This window comes from Phalaenopsis equestris, unplaced genomic scaffold (genome assembly GCF_001263595.1).
Source record: "Phalaenopsis equestris unplaced genomic scaffold, ASM126359v1 Scaffold000572, whole genome shotgun sequence".
Taxonomy (NCBI): Eukaryota; Viridiplantae; Streptophyta; class Magnoliopsida; order Asparagales; family Orchidaceae; genus Phalaenopsis; species Phalaenopsis equestris.
The window spans coordinates 739,402-761,972 of NW_018165012.1; the positions used below are offsets into that span (position 1 = coordinate 739,402).

Sequence of the window (22,571 nt, forward strand, 5' to 3'; positions counted from 1 at the left end):
CACTAAAAGCAGCGAAAGCAACATGCAGGATCCAAGATCATCAGTTTGGCCCTCATCTATTAGAGGATGCGTATGTAAAACACATATAAGCATTTATCCTCCACGCGGTAAGAGCCACCTAATAACCTCAGAGAGAGTCGCAACCTTAATAATTTGAGCAACCCGACGTGGTTCAATTCAACAAGCCAAAGGCTCCCTAGTTCAAATATCAACGAACAAAAGGATCACATCTTGCATGGCAGATTCGACAAGGATAACTTACTTTCCCTATCTGCATCATCATCATTTATCAGGCTTTCCTTCTTTAGTATGAACATTCTAACAAAATATATTTTTAATAAGTCTCGCAAAACCCTCATTCCCCCTATTTATATCCTCCAGGAGAAAGAGTTATCGCGACAATGACAAAGAGAGCCATAGAACGAATGTTGGCCAAAACACATTATGACACATTTATTTTCATTTATTAAATTTAATGTTACGGACATTGCTTGACCACAAATTCAAAAAAAAAAATTGTAAACGCTTCTTTTTTCCGGTAAAAACTCCTGACATGTCTCATTCGAGATGTCCCTCATTCCCAGTCATGCACTAACAAAGCATGTTTGCACGAGCTAACAAGGTCACAAGTTGGCAATACTAATTCAATATTGAGAAGTGAAATATCATTTTCTTTTCTTTTCTCTTCTTCGCTCTTTACTATCTAAGTAACAAGTAAGAATTATTCATTACCTGCTCAGGAGAGCTCTAATGATCTCAAATGAATTGTTTATCTTTTACATTCTCGGCGTTCAAACAGAATTTGAATAACCTTATAAGTAGTAAACTTTCTTAGATCACAGATCAAGCCTACGAAAAATGCAAACAGTAGTGAGTCCTCTCCTAAGGCGATTCTTGATAAAGACTTAACTGGCATGCCTCAACGTGACATATCGAAGACAACAACATAGCTATAAATTTATATTTAAATTGAATTGATAAAAGGCATAAGACTAAAACCAAAAGACTCATGTAAGTTGCGGTGATTTATCGCACGCACGATAAAAAAAGTGCGACAAATTTAGATTTGTGCATATTCAAAAATTTCAAACCAAAAATGTGTCCTTACATACACAGGAAAAAAAAAGAATAAAAGAGGAAAAGAACAAGAAAGCATTAGTGGAAGTTTCATCTTGTTCATCTTCCTCATCGTCAGACTCCCCAACGAGCTCCATGGAACTATCCATGTCATTCGGGATGGTGACAGATTTGTTTTTTTGGTACAGAGTATTTAAGCACAATTTAATTGTACTCTCATAACAATCCACTAACAACTCCTTGTATTCAGGCATCTGCTTAAGCTCTTTGAGGAATTCATCTTGCGTCCTCTCAAGTTGCTTCCTCCATTTCGCGACTCCTCGGCTTTTTCCTCAGCTTTTTCCTCAACACAGTGTACTCATTGGTCGTTGCCTTCTCCTCCATATCCATTTTATGTTATGCATATTGCGGAACTAAAAGTATGGATACTCATTTATCTTCCCTGGGATCCTTCACCTTCAATTTCAGCGGCTCTAGCTGAGCCAACTCACCTTCCAGAGTAAAATTTTGAGAGTGAGTGTCTCTCAACTCGTCAAGGGACTTGGACTTCTCTTCCTCCAACGATTTCACCTTATCTTGAAAGAAAATGTGATGCTTTGCATCCTCCGCGGACTTAGCTTGAAGGTGCTCCTTTTTCAATAAGATTGTGTCTTCTCCTCAACTTTCAAGAGAGCTTGTGTCAGCTTGGCGTGCTCACTGTAAAACTCAAGGTATGACAATCTCACTATATACCCCCACTATAAAGCAACTGCCAGACTCTCCACCAGCGACATATGGAAGGAAGATCTTCCATGTTTTTTGGCCAACCTCTCCAATATCGAATTGTGGATGATTGGACGCAGCTAGAGGAGCTTTTCATTGAAGTCTCTATCGCCTATCCACTCTTTACTTAAATCCACTAAAGCTCAAGTCTCAGCCTCATTGATCATGGAGATATGACCTCCAATATCAAACTTCTTCCATCGGAAACATGTCGAAGTTGCTCCCGAAGAGGTTGCAGCAACATCCACTTTTTTTCTCCACCTCCTCTTCTTAGGGCGAGTTGCAACAGATACACGTTCCATTAATGCAACATTTCCCTTGCCTATTAGCACTGTTTTGGTAGAGGTAGAGGCTCGAAAAATCGGAGTTGGTTCCCTAATCATTATTCTGATTTCCCTCCGGGAGTCTCCCTTTCTTCGTGGGAATTTTGCGAGGGGAACCTTTTCCTCCTCGTCCTCTTCTTCAGCGACCCGCACACCGGCATCTGGTTCCTCATTACCTCTTCTTGTCGTTTTCGCCAACAAGCTCAAGGAACTGAGAGCCTTAGCATCTCCCTTCATAGCACTCACATAAAATAGTTTTCAATCTTTTAATCGCTAGGCAGTTGATTGCAACGCTTTCTCTGAAGTCAAAGGCATAGTACTTACTGTAATTTTTCAGAGCCTTACTCAAAAAATATCTCACGAATGCAAGTAGCACATACCGAATAGGGTCGTCTTCACATATTTGCCAATGTAAACAACTCGGCATTAAATATCTTGTTTAGAGCAGTGAAACTCGAATGCTCCTCAACGCTAGGATGTGTGATGGTCAACACCTTCCCTCTAGTGAACGGTTGAGGGATCGTGGGAATCATTCAAGTACTTTTGTAGCAAACAAAGTAAAACCTCCTCCTCCAATCAGGAATCTTAATCTCCAACTTGGTTATTTTTACCTTCATAGGGGCAAACAACACTGTCCCATCTTTAAATGCTTTGGGTCGAAATAAGTTACAAAAAACATTCACCGACCAGAACATTTTCATGTGCCTCATAAATAAGATCACTGACAATGCATTGGCTATTGAGTTTAGGAAAATTTGAGCAAGAATCAATCCAAAAAAGTTGAGAATGTCCGGTAGATTCTCACATAGAGGTAACTGAAGACCAAGACGAAATTGGTCTTGATATAAACATATGGAATTTGGAACTTCATCCTCCCAAGACAGCTACAAAATGTAAGAATTATCGAAGATATAGTTTTTTCTATCATGGCCAGAGCCTCCACATCCAATGATGATCCGAAGGACATCTTCAAAGCAAGAAATTATTTGTTATTGTTTTCTATAGCGAAGGCAACCAACTCCGCTACAGAGTAGAATCCTCGAGATTTGCATTGGTTGCGGGAAAAAATCGCAAGAAAATACTAGGGGACGATATAGAAGCGTTGAGGCAGAGAACAAGCAATTGAAAAGGCTTGTGGGATTGGAACCACCAGTGCTCTCTTATACAATCATAAGAGTAAAAACAGAAATACAGTGTATAAATAAAAACGTACAACAGGTCAAAGAATATTAAAAAATTGAAAGATTGGCGCATAATCAATTATCCATTGTCACAAAGTAAATGCGCCCATTCCATGATATTAAACATTATCCAAGACACTCTCTCCTTATAGTGATAGTACAATATAGAAAATAGAAGAAAAATGAAAATATACAATCATAGCCCTTCGTGAACTAAGCCTAGATCATGGCTCTTCACATCATTCAGATCAATCTTTTCGAACTGCAGAAGTACCTTCACAACTAGCTATCCTCTTGTAAGAAACTGCTTGTATTGGGGTAATTCAACTAGCTGACAAAGGAGCGGCAACAATAAGTACATTTCCTCCAACACCCTATGATTCTCCCGGGTCTCCATGAAACTCGTTGCCAACTTATCCTCTAAAACAATAACATGTTCTTTGGTTCTATGTGAGTCGACTTTCAAATCCAAGACATTGTCTTGCATGCCAAATAATTTATCTTCAAGGTGCACCACTTTATACTTTACGATCACCAGCTTCTCCAGAAATTTTGCAAGCTCCTCCCAAGTTTTTGAGAGCTCCTATTTAGTCCTCTCCAACTCCTTACGAGTTGACACCAGCTCATCACTCAATTGGCTAAGATGATTAAGGGAGCCGGCACAATGAACAGTCGGAGAAGTGTCCGCAGTCTTTGCCACCAATGGCCTAACCTCAGCAATGACCGCTACTTTTGCGTCCACGGGCAGTACTTCAGAAGCAACTCTTCTGTGGCAGTACCTTCATTTGTATTGATCTTCTTCATAGCCAACTCATCCGCAGGCGTGAAACAATCATGAAGTATGAAGTGATTGCATCAGCAAGGAGATAATAGGCATTACCTTCGGGACTGAGCTAGTCAGTGGACAACCGGATCTCGGTCACCGAACCAGTAGCTAAAACTTCTTTCTTAATAACTTCTATAACAAAACCCTTGAGAACAGTTGTGAGATATGGTCGTTGGTCAACAAATTTCTCTGCAACAAGGCACTAGAGCATCAAAATCTTAAACTAATTAAAACTAGAAAAAATGTAAAAGGTTTTCCAGTTACTAGAAATCAGCGTTGGGAGAGTAATAATGTTGGATCCTTTCCAGTCATTTAGGAGGTCAGAAATTTGTCCTCTGAAGACAACTTTCGAGTCAACGGGCGTGGCTCCTCGAAGGCGTGATTTGAGGTTGGCGACACGAGCACTTCTTCTTGAGCCATTTCATTTAAATCAGCTTCCAAGGCCAAATTCAGAATCGATAAGCTCCTCATAAGACGATATGACAATTCTTTCGTCTCGACGCGCTTTGAACTCTTCGCTTAGCCATTTCAAATCTGGGAAGCCTTTTTAACGTTTCCCTCTCTTCAGCCTCTGATGCACGATCGCTTTCAATAGTTCCTCTGGAATATTCATTCTTTCTTGGAAATTTTTCCTAGTGGAACAAGACTGAAGTAATGGTGAAGAATAAAGTAATGGTGAAGTCTAAAGAAAAAAACAAGAAACACGAGAATGAAGCCTTTGACTTACAATTTTCAGCAAGGACTTGCTCGGGTAATATATATAATGAAGGTAGTTAATGCTACAAACCATTCTTATAAACACTGAAATTAGTTCTGTCATTACTAACATTATTTCCTTCTCATGACAAGGTAACGACGCATCAAAAGACGTCACAATGTCCATGGGGTACCTATCTCAGAAGACATGAAATTTTTTCTCTGATAATCCTAAAGAATCAACATCAGCACGCACTCCGGGCATAAATAAGTCACCTCCCTCGTTTCTTATTGAATAGCATGCGCTCTCGCCCAGAGTTACTCAGCAAAGAAAAATCATTTTATATTTCGTAAGGACAAGAAAATGAGTCACTTTCACCAACAAAAAAGGTAAAGCCTCCTGAATGAGAAACAGAGTACTCGTGACTACTCCCTATTAAAGTAGCTTCCAAGTCCCCAGAGGAAAGAAAGTCTGAGCTTAGCAATAAATTCTTATAACCGCTCTACAGGATATTGCCAATAAAGCTTACCAGTGGTGGGAGCACTATTTTGATTGATTATGAACAAATGTCTCCAGACAAATCCTGATATAGCATACGCTTGTTGCAACCTTCTCATCCCTCTAATCATGCGTGGAGGTAATTTATTCTCCTATTCTCTCATTTTTCTCGCAATTCATGCCGAAGAAATAAGAGAACATTTCTAATATATGAAAGATCATGCAATTAGATCACCTCTAATTAAATTGTTTAATATCAAGCTTCCTAATATGAAAGCTTTAAATTTATTACTTTTTATGACACCCCCTCAAGCTAGAGCATAGATATTTAGCATGCCCGGCTTGTTATTAAATATAAGTGACCCTAAGTCCAAAAAGGGTCTTTGTGAAGATGTCTTAGTTGTTCCTCGGATTTTATGACTATAGAAATCAAATTTTGTTGAATCTTTCATGAAAAAAATGTCAATTTATCTCAATGTGCTTAGTTTGTTCATGAAAGATAGGATTTTAGGCAATATGAATTGCAACTTGGTTATCACACCTTTGTCGGAACTATCATTTTAAAACTCATTCTGATCAAGAATTGGGGATTCACATCAATTCATTTGAAGCTTGTATCATTGCTCAATTCTCATATTATGCACCAAATTGTGATACTACATTTTGTTTTTAACTCTTCCATGAGACCATACTGCAACCAACAAAAACATAATATCGACTAATGGACCTATGGGCAATTTCAAAACTCGCCCAATCTACATCAGAGAAACACTCAATATTTTGTATGTCAATGGTTATGATATAGAATACATTGTCCAAGAGCTTCTTTGAGCTAACCAATGATAGACCGTTGGGGAAGATATGAACAAAGTGCTAATTGAATAAGCAATGTTAGGACGTCGTTGTGAGGTAGTTTAAATTTCCCACTAATTTTCTATATCGTTTAGGATCATTAAAATATTCTTCATCCTTGGAAAGTTGTTGATTATGAAGCATCGAAGTGCTACACGATTTGACTCCTAATTTCTCAATTGTTTCTAACAAATCCAAGACATACTTCTATTGGCATAGAAAGATACCCTTCTTGTTTCTTGATACCTCAATCCTTAAGAAATATTTTAAGGAACACAAATCCTTAGAGTTGAACTATTTTTTAAGAAATAATTTCACGAATAAGATTTTTTGCACATTGCTCACAGTAAGAATAATATCATCAATATAAATCACTAAAAGAATGATCCCAGAAGTAAATAACTTGTAGAATACGGCGTGATCACTTTTAATCTTTTGCATCCCAAACTCTTCTAATGCTTGGCTGAATTTTTCCAAACCATGCTCGAGGACTTTGCTCCAATCCATACAATGGCTCTATAGTCGACATAGTTCACAAATTCCCCGAGCAACAAGCTGAGGAGGTTGTTCCATGTAAGCTTCTTATAGTAGATCACCATATAGAAAGGCTTTCTTAACATCAAGCTAGTGCAGGGGTCAATTATTCATTGTGGTCAATGGCAAAAATAGACTGACTGACTGAAGTCAACTTAGCTACCGAAGAGAACGTGTCTAATTAGTCAATCTCATAAGTTTGAGCATAGCAGTTAGCAACCAACAGAGCCACAGATCCATCAGAATAAAACTAAACTGCAAAGACTCATTTGCAACAAATAGCCTTCTTGTCATAAGATAGTTCAACTAGTCATCAAATTCCATTTTCAATTAAGACATTCCTTTCATCAAGTATCGTTGCCCGCCACCTAGAGTGGGATAGAACTTACTAAATAGAATTTGGAATATTAGCAGAGTCGAGAGAAGCAATAAAAGAGCAAGTAGAAGATCTGGTTATACTTAACACACGAGAACATAAGATAGATGCATTGATTTACCTCTTCATAGGGCAATAGGTAAATCAAAGTCACTAGGAGGATCCATTGAAGAAGATGATGCTCGTGTCGGACTAGAATCAAGTGGACGAAATCTTCTTGAGTAAACATTAGTAATAATGGTCTAAGTTGAAACGCTGGAGTTGGAAGTAAAGTTGAACACACAATGAGATAAATTAACAACAAATCAAAAACTTTTGAGGACTTAGGCAACGAGAAGTCACCAAAGAATGGATTTTGTTAATAAAATGTGACATCAGCAAAAAACAAGTATTAGTTTAAGGGAGGGGAAAATCATTGATACCATTTTTTGCCAAGGATAGTATCCTATCACAAATAAAACAAGTACACCAAAAAATACATGGCTCAATGCGTAAGAGAGCTGAAAATAATTTGGTAGGCTATATGATTCTGTAAAATAATACAAGGCATACAATTAATTAAAAAGTATTAAGTAGAAAATTTATCAACTCGTAACTATTTGTGCCTACTGATTTGAAATAAAAAAGTTTTAGTAGTCTCAAGAAGATGTCTAATTTTCCTTTCAGCTACTCCATTTTGGGATGAACTATCAACACGGGATGACTAGTGAAGCATCCTGGTTTGCATCATGTGTGTCTAAAATAGTACATAAAAATATTCTTTGACATAGTCATTTCTCGAAATCAGTCAAAATATTGAATTTAGTTTTAATTTCGGCATAAAATGATTGAAAATGTGATAGTAAATCAGTACAAGATTTAAAAAAGTAAAGCTAAATAATACGAAAGAAATCTTCCACAAAAGTGACAATATTGAGATCCATTAGATAAAACAGGATATTACACATCAGAATGAACCCTCAAAGCTATAATTAACTCTATTATTTTTGGGAACAGTCGTCGATCATGTTTAGCAAATTGATATGACTCGCAATCTAAGGAAGATAAAGGTCGAAACTATGAGAATAACTTTCTTAGCATCGATAATGATGGATATCATAATGAACAATGGACCTCAAAAGGAGAAAAGGTGTTGGAACATATTAAGGGTCAAGGCAATTCATTATCCAAAATGTATAGTCCCCCAGACCCTTATTTTTTACTAACAATCTTTTTCATCATAAGATCCTGAAAAAGACAATGGTTAGAGAAGAATAAAATATAATAATTAAGAGTGAATGTAATAGTGCTAACAAAGACAAGATTAAAAAGAGAGGTAAATTAAAGACATAAGTTAAAAGGTAATGTAGGTGTAACATTGATGGTGCCTGAACCAAAAACATTAGAAGTAAATCCATCTGCTAAGGTGATAGAATAAAGATGTTTGTGAAAAGTTGAAAAAGTTTTGAATTACCTGTCATATGATATGTAGCACCATAATCAATGACTCATAGTGTGGAAGAGATAAGAATACAAGTATAATTGATAAATGGATCAGCAAGGGCAATGATAAAGGGAGCTTTCTTGGATGCTTCCTGAAATTAGATGAATTTAGCATATTCATCTCCAGAAATCAAGAGGTCTTATTAGTAGTGACCATGTAAGTTGATTGTGATCTAGAGCCCTTCTGATTCTTTTTTGAGCAACTTTTAACATGTTTGTTTAGTAGGACCAGGTTCATAGCAGTAGTAGCAAACTACACTTAAGGCTTGGTTCCAAGAATTCAGAGTTTGGCTTCCATAATTGCCCGAAGAATGAGGCTAACTTATGTCTATATTTTTCTGGCTAGCTTGAGCATTAGGTTGCTATATGGAAGAAGCCTAAGAACTCAGAATAGTATAAAGCACTCTAATATAGACTTCCCTCAGAATAGTAACTCCAACATCAATAGAATCTGTGATTTGACACCTTAATACTGAGAGTTGAAGTCAAGCAAGAAAACTCATAATAATTATTTGTTCTCTTTGAGCCTGTTGAAACTGAATATCAGTACTGAAGGGCAATAATACATTCAATTCTTCAAAAACATGTTTAAAGTGCATGTGATAAATGTTAAATGATTGATCTTGTTGTTCAGTCTGATAGAACTTACCTACATCAAAGATTCGACAAATATTTTCTCCTAGAAAAAACAAATGAAAATTCCCACGTCACATTTTTAATACAATTACAATGAGTAATATGACCAAATTGATCAATTTCGATAGAGTTTTACAATTGTATCAGCAGATGGGCGTCAACTCTCCTCCACTCTGAATAATTCAAATTAGTCTCAATTGGCGAATTATCAATGAAGTGACTCTCTTGAGAAATACTTCTCAACTAAAGTCTCGCAGCTTTATTCCAATAAAAATGGTTGACTACGTTTAACCTTTCATTTATAAATTTAATCACTGATGAAACCAAACTATTACAACATATTTTTATTCAATCGCCATGTTTATCAGCAATGATGACCTCCTCAATGTGTTGGTACGAATGAGATTATATGGAATGAACGAAGGACGAGGTGACCTCCATAGATGAGTGATATCAAGTCGTATGAGACAAACGACTCAACAAACAATTTAACGATCGTCGAAGACAAATAAACACGACGAACAACGTCGTGGAAGAATACCATTTGCGATGGCCGCGACACTCAAGCGACCAACATTGTACGATGAAGACGAAGCAATCAAAGATCGAGTAATGATGTAATCTCATCACAGGATGAAGAGGAAGCTTCAAATGATGCAAACAAATCTGCATGACACAGACGGAGTCGAACGACTCAAGCAAAGCGATGGAATAGGAGGAAACTTCGAATGGTGTAGGCAAAGCTGCATGACGCAAATGTAACCAAGAGACACAGATGAAGCAGTCAAAGCAGACAAAGGTGATCGACGTGCATGAAGATACGATGCAAAATGACGAACAATGCAGGTAAGGCCACATCACGTGCGGAGAACAAAGCTGAACCGAGGAGGAAGACGAGTCGTGTGTGACGCTGATACCATGAAAAGGGAAGCAACAATTTTTTTTAATTCCCCAATTGAAAACATATATTATATATTAATATACACTCCCATCTTGATAGATTAAGAGTTTTCTAATATATAAAATATCATGTAATATGATAGCCTCTAATTAAATTACCTAATATCAAGTTTTCTAATATACAAGCTTTAGATTTATTAATTTTCATAACACAAACAATATCTGATAAAGAAAGAATGTATGTGTGATCAAGAGTTTGGCTCAACAGTCACAATTAGCAAATAATTATGGATCAACCAAAGCAATGAATTTTCACTAAACATATTTTAAAGGTAAGATAACATTTAGAAGATAAAATGCGTGATAATAAAATTACAATAGATTGCTCTGAAGAAGTAAAATTAGCAAAATATCTATAGATATTTGAATAGCGGTGGGAAATGTCAGAGTCGTTTTGTTAATGAAGTTTTTTCACGAAATATAAACACTAATAAAATGTCAAATGGTTACAAAAGAAGCATTTATAGACCAATATTGAAAATAAAAAAAATGTCTATGATTGAAATAATTATAGAAAAATCAAACTTATGAGCAATACAATAAAGAAGTAGATGTTGTTGAACTATGAGCTCAGAAAAACATGTAGATATCAGGGATCAATTAGATTACATGCCAAAGAAATATATATACAAAGCTTTTTTTTGTGATAAAACACTTAAAAAAGGTATAAAAAGCAAAATAAAGGAACTCCATATGATCTTTATTAATTTTGAAAAGCATGGTTAAGTGTTACAAGAAATGATTTGGTCGGCATTGGGGAGAAAAAATGTGACAAAAGTTTGTTTATTAGGATAAATAAGATGGAGTGCTAACCAGTATCAATAGTACGCGTAAAGTTCCTACAAATTATCCAATAATATTAGAATTATATATAGGATTAACACAAACTTAAGGGTTCATTTAAAGAGGTTGTAGTTGTTTGTAAAAGTAAGCTATGAAGTTGTCGTAGAGAAAGTTATTTTTTTGTTTTGTTCTTGGCATTATTCATTTTTTTTTCTTTTCAGAAAATTTGATAATATTAGCCATACTCTAGCACATCCTGTTATGAAAAGCAACTTTTTCGACATAAAAATTTCTAAAAATTAACAAGAAAATTGTAGCCAAACAAAGCCATGACAATTTTCCTAAACTGCCCCCAATAGACCGCATATCATTTTGGTTAGTGAGATACTTGTAATAATCTATACAAATTCAAATACTTGGTGAATGTTATTTGTGAAGATCAAAGAATTGATAAGGCATCTTCTAAAGTAGATGAAAGGTCATACAAGAAAGAAAATTCTAGAAGACGTGATGCTTAGAAATAGTAAGCTAATTGATAAATCTTATGTAACAAATTACTTCATTATTTCATATTCGAAAATAATAGTAGTTTTAATCGATGTAATATAAATAATTATAAATCAATATTATTGCAAGATCTGGTGATTTCTAAATGTGACAAGTTTAGGCATCTCAAAACATATCAAAAAAATTGAAATATTGAGACTAGACAATTAAAATAAAGAAAAAATACCTCAAAAAATAATTATATTAGAAAGCATGTTATATTAGAAAAATGAATAAAAAAAAACAACAGATGAATAAGTATGGTATATAGATCGAAGTTTTTGGCAATAAAGAAAACATTGACAACTTAACTAAGTTTAACAAAAAATAAGAAAGCTAATATTAATGCCTGGTAAAAAAACAAATTATTGACTAAGAAATGTACTAAAATGAGAGATCTAAAAATCATCGTTTATTAGACAAAAGATAGGAGAAAAAAGATTTAAATGATTTTAGAATAGACAATAAAACAATAAATATGCACCAATAAATTGAGAAATAGAATCAACACGAAAGAACAAGAACAAAAGTTAGATCAATGGCAAAATATATAAACATTTGGGTGAAAGAATTGAAAATAAGGTTAAAATCTCATATATTAGTCAACATGAATAAATGGAGGATTCATAAGTTCGGCCCCAAATAGTTAGAAAAAAACTAATGATGATGATAATGTTACAAATCCTTATAAGATGATGATCCAAGAACAAAAAATCAAACCCTTCCAAAAAGATGACTATAAAAATAAATAGTACGTGCAAAGTATGATAGAAAATGTAAGAGGAAAATATTGCCACAACTGGAAAAATCATCAATGACTCGAAAACCAAAAAATATTGATGGAAAATCAAATAAAAAGAAATTCTACCATCCAAATGGAAGTGCTGGACTCCAGTAGTATATTCTCTTTCAGGTATATCTCCATCATAACAATCCATTTAGTCATATCAAAGAATAGAAGACGGTAAAAATAAGGACCCATGAACTTCTCTGTCCTTTAATTAACTTAAAAAAGTAAAGCAAAGTTTTCCAAGTTTAAGAATGCAGTCTCCGCATGAATTTGTGAGTTATTTATAAACAAACACAACATTTACCAATTCAAATAAACGGCATACCAATGCATTATCCATATTAAATGAAATATATAAATATAATATTAAATCACTTATGTAAGCAAATTCTTGAACTAAACTTTTACCATCTCAACACAAATAATCTTAGCATATTTCTTAGGCAAATCAACAATTATCTCAAAATCATAATTTTCAGTAAACACTCAGCTTCCAAGTGTTAACTGTAGGATTACCGAGTTTACATGTAATAGAGAAGATCAAACCCTCAAGATTATGCTTGATTAAAGTCAAATATTTCGAACTTTAGATATGATAATTTAGTAATTCTGCATATATAAATTAAAGAACATTAATTTTGAGAACTTGCAATTATATGACAACAACAAAGCCTTAATCCCACTAAGTGGGGTCGGCTACATGAATCTTTTTTCTCCATTTCATCCTATTTAGTGTCATATTTTCATTAAGTTCTAATAAATTAAGATCATTTTTTATACAATAAGCCCAAGTCTTCCTAGTCTACCTCTGTCTTTCTTAACATAAGTCGAATCTAAAACATTTATTCTCCTAATTGGATCATCAGATGGTCGACGTTTAATGTGACCAAACCATCTAAGACAACTCTCTCTAACTTTGTTTGTCACTGGAGCTACACCAACCCTATCACGGATATATTCATTTCTCATTTTGTCTCTAAGTGTAAAACCACTGATCCACCTAATCATTCTCATCTCGGCAACACTTAACTTAGTATTATACTTCTCTTTTAAAGACCAACATTCAACACTTAACTTGCAATTATAAACTAATTAAATTATTAGGTAGTGGCGATATCCATTTAATACTCATTTTTCCCTTGTTTCTTCATTTTCTTTGTTTTCATATTAATCTACTAGCAATTCTTTCCTTCTTCACTTCTCCGTGGACTGTCCCACAATAAACACCAAACATCAATCTAATGTTTGCAAATTTAAACACCACAGAAGTAATCACGCAATCCAAGTATAAATGGCACAAAATACCATTTTGCAAATTTAAACATATTCATGTTCTCACACTTGTGTGAATGCAAGCATATGCCCACAAAAATCCCACTTTAAGTGTATTCATACCTTTGGGTTGCATTTTCAATCTTTGAAAACCTTTCCATTAGCGCTTGATCAACCATAGAAGATGTTCCTATTGACGGGCTACTAGCATTCAATGGAGCATTAAAATTACTCACACTTGCAGGAGATCCAACACCACTCATAGCTTGTGTTTTGGGGACAGAATTTGCTTTCCGTTTTAGAGAAGCAGACCCTTGGGGCTGTCTATGCACCGAATCACTGGGACTAGAAACAACAGACTGGGCTCCAACAGCATTCGAGTTTGTTGGTAGTGTGGACGTTACAGGCATTGCACCATATTGACCACCTACCGAACCACTAGATATCTCTCCTGATTTTGATGACAAGGGAGATTGAACCAATGGTCCAGAAGAGACGCGCGGACTCGGTAAAGTCTTCCGTTTTTGAAGCACCTCATCCTTTCTCGTATCCTTCTCAGCCGGCAACCGGGGGTTATTCCACTGTGTAAGAGGTGGAAGATGGCTCCTTATAGATGATTGATGCAGTTGATGCTGGGCATGTAATGGATGCTGATCCAATGAATTGTCAGTGGTCACTGCCTGCAGAGTCTCTTTCGATCTCTCAAGATCTGGCTTATTCAACTTATCCGAGTCGATCTGCTCCTCCTTAGGCCCATATCTCATAATCTGTTGGTTATAATAAATAGATGTCACTGGCTCTTGATTAATCTGAGAAAACCTTGGGACCCCAACATTGGAGTACTGAAGCCCCTTGGCATCAATCTGTGGATGTGCAGGCTGGTTCTTCCACTGCATATCTGGTCCATTAAAACCACCTAGTGGAGAAGCAACCTCAAAACCTGCAGCAGTCTGCCTTGTCCTCTTCAGGTCTGGCATTGATGCTGATTGGGAACCTTGAGTTTCCCTTCGTCCAGTCAACGAGAAATTAGCATTAGCAGTATCCATGTACAAACCAACTATGTTCTGAGGTAACGAAATGCCAGCACTGACACCATAATTTACAGGAGATAAGCCATGCTCCGGAACCACTCCTGCATGGTTGACAGGAGATTGAATCTTTGTATGACCTGGAACAGGTAAAATTGGCCTAGCAGCTTCATGAAAAGGATTATTTGATCGAGAGGATGAAATGATCCCAGGCTGAGTGGCTGCATTTTCATGGGCATGTTGTATGGGTACATTGCTTAACATAGTTCCTGAATCTCTTGCACTGTTAGAAATTTCAGGTGCTCCATCAATGCAAATCTTTTTCCCATGAGGTTGATTGTTGGAGGTGATGGTGACTTCAGTAGTTGGCTGCGACCTTTTCTTCCTTCCAACATCAACATTGAACTGCACCAACAATTATGGAATGATAATTTAGTTGTTTGCAAAACTGTCTGAACAGTAAGATTTTCAGTATTTTTTCAATACCTTAATAATGGCAGGATCAGCACAGAGCCTGTCCAGCTTTGGAACAGGAGCTAAATCAAGTTTTGGCTGCAGGGCTTTCAAAATTCGAGACTCAACTTCCTTAGCATCAAAGAAAATATAATGCATGTAAGTTTTAGTATTTATGAGCAAAATGTAATAGAATTTTCAATTTCTACCGAATGAAATACCATAAAATCACTATAAGTCCACGAGTCATCAGCTAGTAAAGGAATATCCTTAACAACATTTTCAAGAGACATCCGAAGTCGGATTCTGTTTACAATAGGAACAGCATCAATAGAAGCAATAGTCTCTTGTTCTAGTCTACAATTTCTATAATCGCGCACCTGAAAGAAAAGAAATATGGTTAACGAACACAATTTATTTCAACAAAAAAGACAAAATTTACAGTTTGTATTAAACAATATGACCATAGTTTAGAAATAACAAGAAGGCTGATCAGATGTTCAATTGGAAGAAAGAATGAAAACATTCCAGGCATTCACAAAATGATGTTGGACGTCTTCGAATTTAGGGTGCTGATGCAGCTAAATGATACAATGAATGAAAATAAAACAAATGAAATTTAGAATTCACAGTTTCAAAGACCATCAATTTAAACAAGCATTTATCTTATTTTGAAGTAAACCAGAAGAATACAAGAAATGTGCAACTTTAATGATCATTTAAACCAAAGAAAATCAACGGGAAAACTAAAAACATAAAAAACAAAACTCTGACAAGATTCACACGACAATAAGAAAAAAAAACTATAATTGTTTAGACTATAATCAATAATACTCCCAAACCAATATCAAATTATGTGGATGAAAAGATAACAAGACAATAAATCACTTAAACAGAGAAATTCAAGACTCACACAGGCACAATCAAATAAATTCTCCCACACTTGGCTGTTGCATTTGCACAACACTTGACGAACTCAACATCCAATATACAAACACAGAATTTAAAAGGAGTACAAATTTTATTTGAAATAGCAATTATTTTGATTTCATGTCTTTAATTTTACTGTTAATTATAAAAATAACCCTTTTTTCTCTGTATAAAAGTTGAACTAACTCGACGCCTCTATTCCCAAATATTGAAACTCTACCAAGGCCCATCAAGAATTATAGCATAATGGTCCATTAAAACTACACAGAGAACCAGCTGATCGATGACCAAAAAAAAATCAATCAAACACAGAGAAACAAACTAAACAAATATAGATATTAGAGAACACAACCCATTATACAGAGAAGTATCATTATAGATAAGCTTAAACAACTAAGTTAAAATTTTTGCAGCCCACATGACCTGGTGGTAAAGTATTTTGTCACCAACCATAAAGCCTTGTGTTCAAGGCCTGGCATATTCGAGTGTGAGCATTAGTTTTAAAAACAACAACAACAACAACAACAAAGCCTTAATCCCACTACGTGGGGTCGGCTACATGAATCTTTTTTCTCCATTGCGTCCTCTTTAGTGTGATATACTCATATTTTCATTTAGTTCTAGTAAATTAAGATCATTTTTAATACAATAAGCCCAAGTCTTCCTAGGTCTACCTCTGCCTTTCTTAACACAAGTCGAATCTAAAACATCTACTCTCCTAATCGGATCATCAGATGGTCGACGTTTAATGTGACCAAACCATCTAAGACGACTTTCTCTAATTTTGTCCGTCACAGGAGCTACACCAACCCTTCACGGATATATTCATTTCGCATTTTGTCTCTAAGTGTAAAGCCACTCATCCACCTAATCATTCTCATCTCGGCACTTAAATTATTATTATGCTTGTCTTTTAAAGGCCAACATTCAGCGCCATAGAGCATTGCAGGTCTCACCACCGTCTTATAAAATTTTCCTTTCAAGCTAAGCGGTACTTTTCTATCACACAAAAGGCCCAAAGCATTCCTCCACTTTAGTTTTAAAAACACAAAGTAAAATTCAAAATATAAAACAAAAAAATAGAAACACTGTAAACAAATGATCAAAATTCAAATCGTTGATTTAGATCAAATTTGCTTGAGTTGAAAAACTTGCTCCAATTGATTAAGCATCGAGTGGGCATCAAGCAAATATAGGCACAATTATTGTGTTTCATATTATAGTAATCCACAAATCACATGTAGGTCTACCATACCAATGCACAAAATACCTTTAGCATCCACTATTAGTGGTGAAGACTATTTCATCATCTAGAATAGCTTCGACAACAAAAATAAAAGAACAATTGGCAAAATGTCGGATGTAAATTCACTGGGTGGAGATGGAAAGAGAGAAAAAATTAAGTTACAGGTTATAGATTCATGCAAAAAGTTCGGCACATTTAAGAGTTAATAACTGCAAAAACTTCCAATAATTTTTAATTGATAAGCATTTGTCCCAAATGCACTGTATGCTTTTAAATGACTATCAATCTTGCAATTAATTTTTTAAAGACTCATACAGAAGACTTTTTGTATTAAAGTTGTCACGATCAGGCCCGGGGCTTGGAGTTAACCAAGACAAGAACAAACGATCGGACGATGAAAATCAATTCAATGTTATATCTTTTATAGCACTAACAATTTAATATTCAAATAATATATGACAGAGTCACAAAAGAAAACAATTAATAACAAATAAAAATTTGGACATTTTTGTTTATTGATCCCGTCTTCTATACACATTTGCTCATCTTGTTCAAATGTTTAAAATCTAAAAAAATATTAAGGCAACATAATGAGTTATCTAAAAATAACGTAGAGGTAATTATATTTTTAAACTACAGTAATCCAAGGAAAAGAGTTCAATATGCATGCTTGCCTATAAGAAATCTTATAATATGTTGGTCATTCATATTTTTATAAGCAATCTAATATATGCTAATGCGCGTATCAATAACATTTTTCTAAATGAACATACACTAATCTTCTATATGCATTTATCATAACTTTTTTTATTTTACACTCTTTACATACATGCTTATCTCTGTGAGGATCACCGTCAACGAACCTAACATACTCTTGGGCGATATTGCCCCATCGGCTCACGTCAACGCAGCAGTTAGCGATCTGCACATCGCAATTGTCTAGGGTGCAAAAACCCTTACCTGTCCCTGGTCGATATTACAACGTCGGTGCAGCGGTTAATAATGTAAACATTACAATTATCTGGGGAGGTAAGCTCTACTCTACTCGCCCCTGACCGATATTACTCCGTCAGCACAACGGTTAGTGAACTAACCATCACGATTGTCTAGGGTGACTAAAAAAACTCTGCGCGTCAGTAACTAGCATTCTCTGTCTGTACCATTATAGGGTAATATTTTCCTTTAAACATGCACATACAAGCATTCATATATAAAATATTTCATTCTTCATTACATAAATTATTCTGAGATGTCTTTATGCATTTACTAACATGCATTTTTACTATGTTGAGCAACTATTTGTCATACATAACTCTCATATCATGTATCTATATCTCATGCATATCTCTTAATTATATCATGTTCTATCTTTCTTACATGTCTATCTTACATGTAATGTTTATCTAAATATCATTCATCTCATGCATGCATATTTTTTTCCTATTATGTTTATCATGCATATATTTTTTTATCTAATAATATGAATATCTGATGAAATTAGGGTATACATTGAGTTAAACATACAATCTGAAATATAGAAGATTACTGAAATTTAGAAACATTCTTACTCACCTTAGTTGTCATGCTAAAGCCTTAATCTTCGATGGCTAGCTGTAGGGTGTGGTGACTTATGTGTTGAGCATAATAACCTATAAAACATAATATTAAACCTTAAGATTCAAGTTATTTCTATAAATTGAATTATTCTTACATGAAAATTACGGAGCTGTCTTACTACGATCCTCTATACACTTGTCTCGAACTTCCCACCTCAAGTAAACAACCTTAAATCTATAAAGATCTTAGCATTTTATAAATTTTCAGCCCATCAAGTAATTAAACCCAAAAAGTAACATTCTTACCTCAAAATAGGTTTCTCGTCACAAATTAACCTTTTCGAAGCAGCCAAATTTACAATCATCTCCAACCATACCTCTCCTATGCTGATATCGTGTTAGAACCTTTATGGAAGCTAGCAAAAGACTTTCAACGCTTCCGGCACACAATCAGTGCCTGCAAAGGCTATCGGAAAGAAAAAATACACAAAAAACAAGACAAAAAATTAAAATCAAAGGGTGAGGAAGGAAATTAAAGCTTCAAATATCATAAAAGAGGGATTTGTGCTTACAAAAAATGCCACGGAGCCCCCTAAATTGTGAGTTGCGGCCTTCCTAGGTGCCGCTCGATTCATGCCTGATAGCAACCCTTGACTATAGCGGTCCTTCTGTGTCGCGCGAACCAAATAGGGAGAGGGAGAGAGAGAGAGAGAGAGGAGGGAACGGAAGTAAGAGAAGAAATCGGGAGAGAAAATCAAAGCTCGGGACTCTTTTGACCGAACAAATGGAAATAAAAGGGGCGCAAGTCCGTGGAGAAGAGTGACAGAGTGATTAGGGAAAGGATTAAGAAATAATTAAGGTTAATTAAATTAATTAAACTTATAAATTTAAATTTTCGCATCTCTCAATCTATTCATAATTAATATATGGTGTTTTATATCAAATTGTTCAATTTAACACGTACAATTTTATAAAATTGATTCGATCAAATTCAGGAGAGATGAAAATTTTGAGGTACTTTGTATGTCGCCAAAAATTTTATCTGATTTCTCAAAAATTAGTTATTACACAAGCGCAATATTATTTTTTTAATGTGTAGAGGCTGAATGTGTCAAAAAATAAATAAATAAAGCGCTTAGCGCCTACACTGCGCAACCCGCACAAATGTGGGTGACCCAGCACCCAGCAATACTCCAGGAATAGAGTGCAGGGAAGTTTAGTGCCTAGTAGGGGTGCAGCTGCGCTCGTATTGTTCCTGAAGCAGAGCATATGGAAAAGGGCACCCAAAAGGGGTAGCCACACCAGGATCTCCCTGGGCCCGAGCGCATGAAAATTAGACACTCGGGACTGGCGCTCCAGCGCCAGAAACTGTTTCAAACAGTTAAGGCATTTAAGCCAGCTGCGGAATTTGGAAACGGGAGTCTATATGGTGTGTGAATGCAGGCGATAGAATAAGCAGTGCATGAAGAAGATGAAGTGAGTTATGTGGATGGATTTCAGCGATCTCTTATGTGAAAGAGAGAGAGAGTATTTGTTAGTTACAAGAAGTAGAAAGGTTTGAGTATGTCGTAATTTGTACAATTTATCCTCATTTCATAGTGAATTTCTTGGTATAGTATAGCTCTGTGATTGTGTCCTATTCTCAGAAGTTTCACGTTAAATATCAGTGTACTTTGCGAAGTTTTCTGGAATTACTTGTCTTTGTGTTTTAATTCAAGTAATTTGTTATGGGTCTCTTGAATCAGTGTTATGGATTTATTTTAACCCCATAACAAGTATCAAGAAGGAATTTTCTGAAGATCTTTAGTTTGAGTAAGAGCAATGGCCGACAAAGCAAGGTACAATGTGGAGAAGTTCAATAACATGAACTTTATGTTTTGGAAAATACAATTGAAGACTTACGGTATCATAATAAATTGTATTTGTCACTGGAATGAATCACCAAGGAGCCTGTCAATGACTTTGGAAGAATGGAAAGTGCTTGATCGAACAGCTATAGATCGGATCCGTCTCTCACTTTGTTCATTTGTTGCATTCAATATTGTGAATGAGAAAACAATAATAGATCTCACGGTTGCACTAACAATGATGTATAAAGAGCATTTGGCTTTAAAGACAATTTTTATGATGATAACATTATTCGATATGAAGATGAATGATAGTTTGGTGGCTAAACATTGAATAATTTCAACACTGTGACAAACCAGTTGTGTTCTGTGAGCATCAAGTTCGATGACGATGTCAAGGCACCGTTACTCTCATCCTTATTGCTAGATGGTTGGGATAGACTTGTCACGATGGAGAGTAACTCTTCAAGTAGTATGAAAATAAACTTTGATAATATTGTGGGGTTAGTGCTGAATAAAGAAGTTCACAAGAAGGCGAGCAATGAAACTTCAAATTATGCACTGAATGTTAAAAACAAAGGAAGGGAACCGGACAGATATGCAGAAAGGGAAATATTAAAGTTAAGGAGAGGTAATTCTAGGTCAAGGAGAAGAAATGGCAAAGGTGAATACTAGAACTACGAGAAGAAATATCACTTCAAGAAAAACTGTAAAGCTCCGAAGAAGGTTGATGGTGGAGGTGAGATTGAAAGTTCTCCACAAATATCTTCACATATGAAATTAAAGTTAACTCTCTAGTTTTATCTTAAGATAATATTGAATTTTGGATAGTTGATTTAAAAGCCTCTTTTCATGTGTGCCCAAACAAAGAAGTATTTAAAAACTACACTCATAGTGATCTCGGGAATGTGTCTTTGAAAGATAACAAAAGCCTGAAATATTTTTAAAAATGGTGAAGTGAATATCAGGTTGTCTAACAAAACAAACTAGAAGGTCAATGAATTTAGATGTGTTATAGATTTAAAATGATTCAATCTTGGTGAACCAGCTTGCAAGATCATGGTATGCGACTAATTTCACAGGTGATATGTAGAAAGTGATCATAGGCGCAATGGTGATAGCTCGGGGTAAAAATGAAGGCACTCTTTACCTGATCAATGAGATTTTTTTAATCCATTGATGTAGCTTGAACAAAAATTGACGCAAGTCTTTGGCACTGCAGACTTGACATGCGCGGGAAAGGTATAAAGTCCATACTTTCTAAGAACAAGCTTCATTATTTAAAGTCTATAGAGTTAAGAGTTTTGTGAATATCATATACATCACAAACAAAAGAATGTTACTTTCTTCAAAAGTGGGACAGAGATTAAGTTTAAAAAACTGGAGTTAGTATATACTAATATATGGGGTCCTACTCTGGGGTTTGGTAGATTGGAGGTTCCCAAAACTTTGTCACTTTTATTGATGATCATATAAGAAATGTATGAGCATACTTATTAAAACAAAAATATGATATATTGGAGGTGCAAGAAGTGAAAAGTCATGATTGAGAATGAGATAAGTTTGAGGTTGAAATGTCTTGGATCAGATAATGGTGGCGAGTACCGTAATCAAAGGTTCAAGAGTCATTGTGCATCAGAAAGAATCATGCATAAGTTCATTGTTCCAATGACACCATAGCAGAATAGTGTGCCTAAGTGCATGAATAGAAACATCACAAAGCATGCCAAAGATATAAGGTTACATGCAAGCTTGTCAAAATGGTTACAGGTAGAAGCACTGAACGATGTAATTTATTTGATAAATCGTAATACGTCAGTGCCTCTAAATGATGTCTTACCTAAAAAAACCTAAAGTGGCAATGTGGTAAATCTATCTCACTGAGAGTATTCGGTTGTTTATCATATATTCATGTT

The 22,571-nt window shown here is 35.3% G+C and overlaps 1 protein-coding gene across 1 annotated transcript in view; it reads right to left on the reverse strand.

Moving 5' to 3' along the window:
* Nucleotides 1–22,571, reverse strand: part of LOC110029410 — a 62,695-nt gene that overhangs the window by 10,044 nt on the left and 30,080 nt on the right. Inside the window, exons 6-8 of the mRNA XM_020731690.1 lie at nucleotides 15,298–15,456; nucleotides 15,110–15,208; nucleotides 13,719–15,028 (exon numbers count right to left, since the gene is read on the reverse strand). Of these exons, the coding sequence (XP_020587349.1) occupies nucleotides 13,719–15,028; nucleotides 15,110–15,208; nucleotides 15,298–15,456 (1,568 nt within the window). The remainder of the gene's footprint in view (nucleotides 1–13,718; nucleotides 15,029–15,109; nucleotides 15,209–15,297; nucleotides 15,457–22,571) is intronic.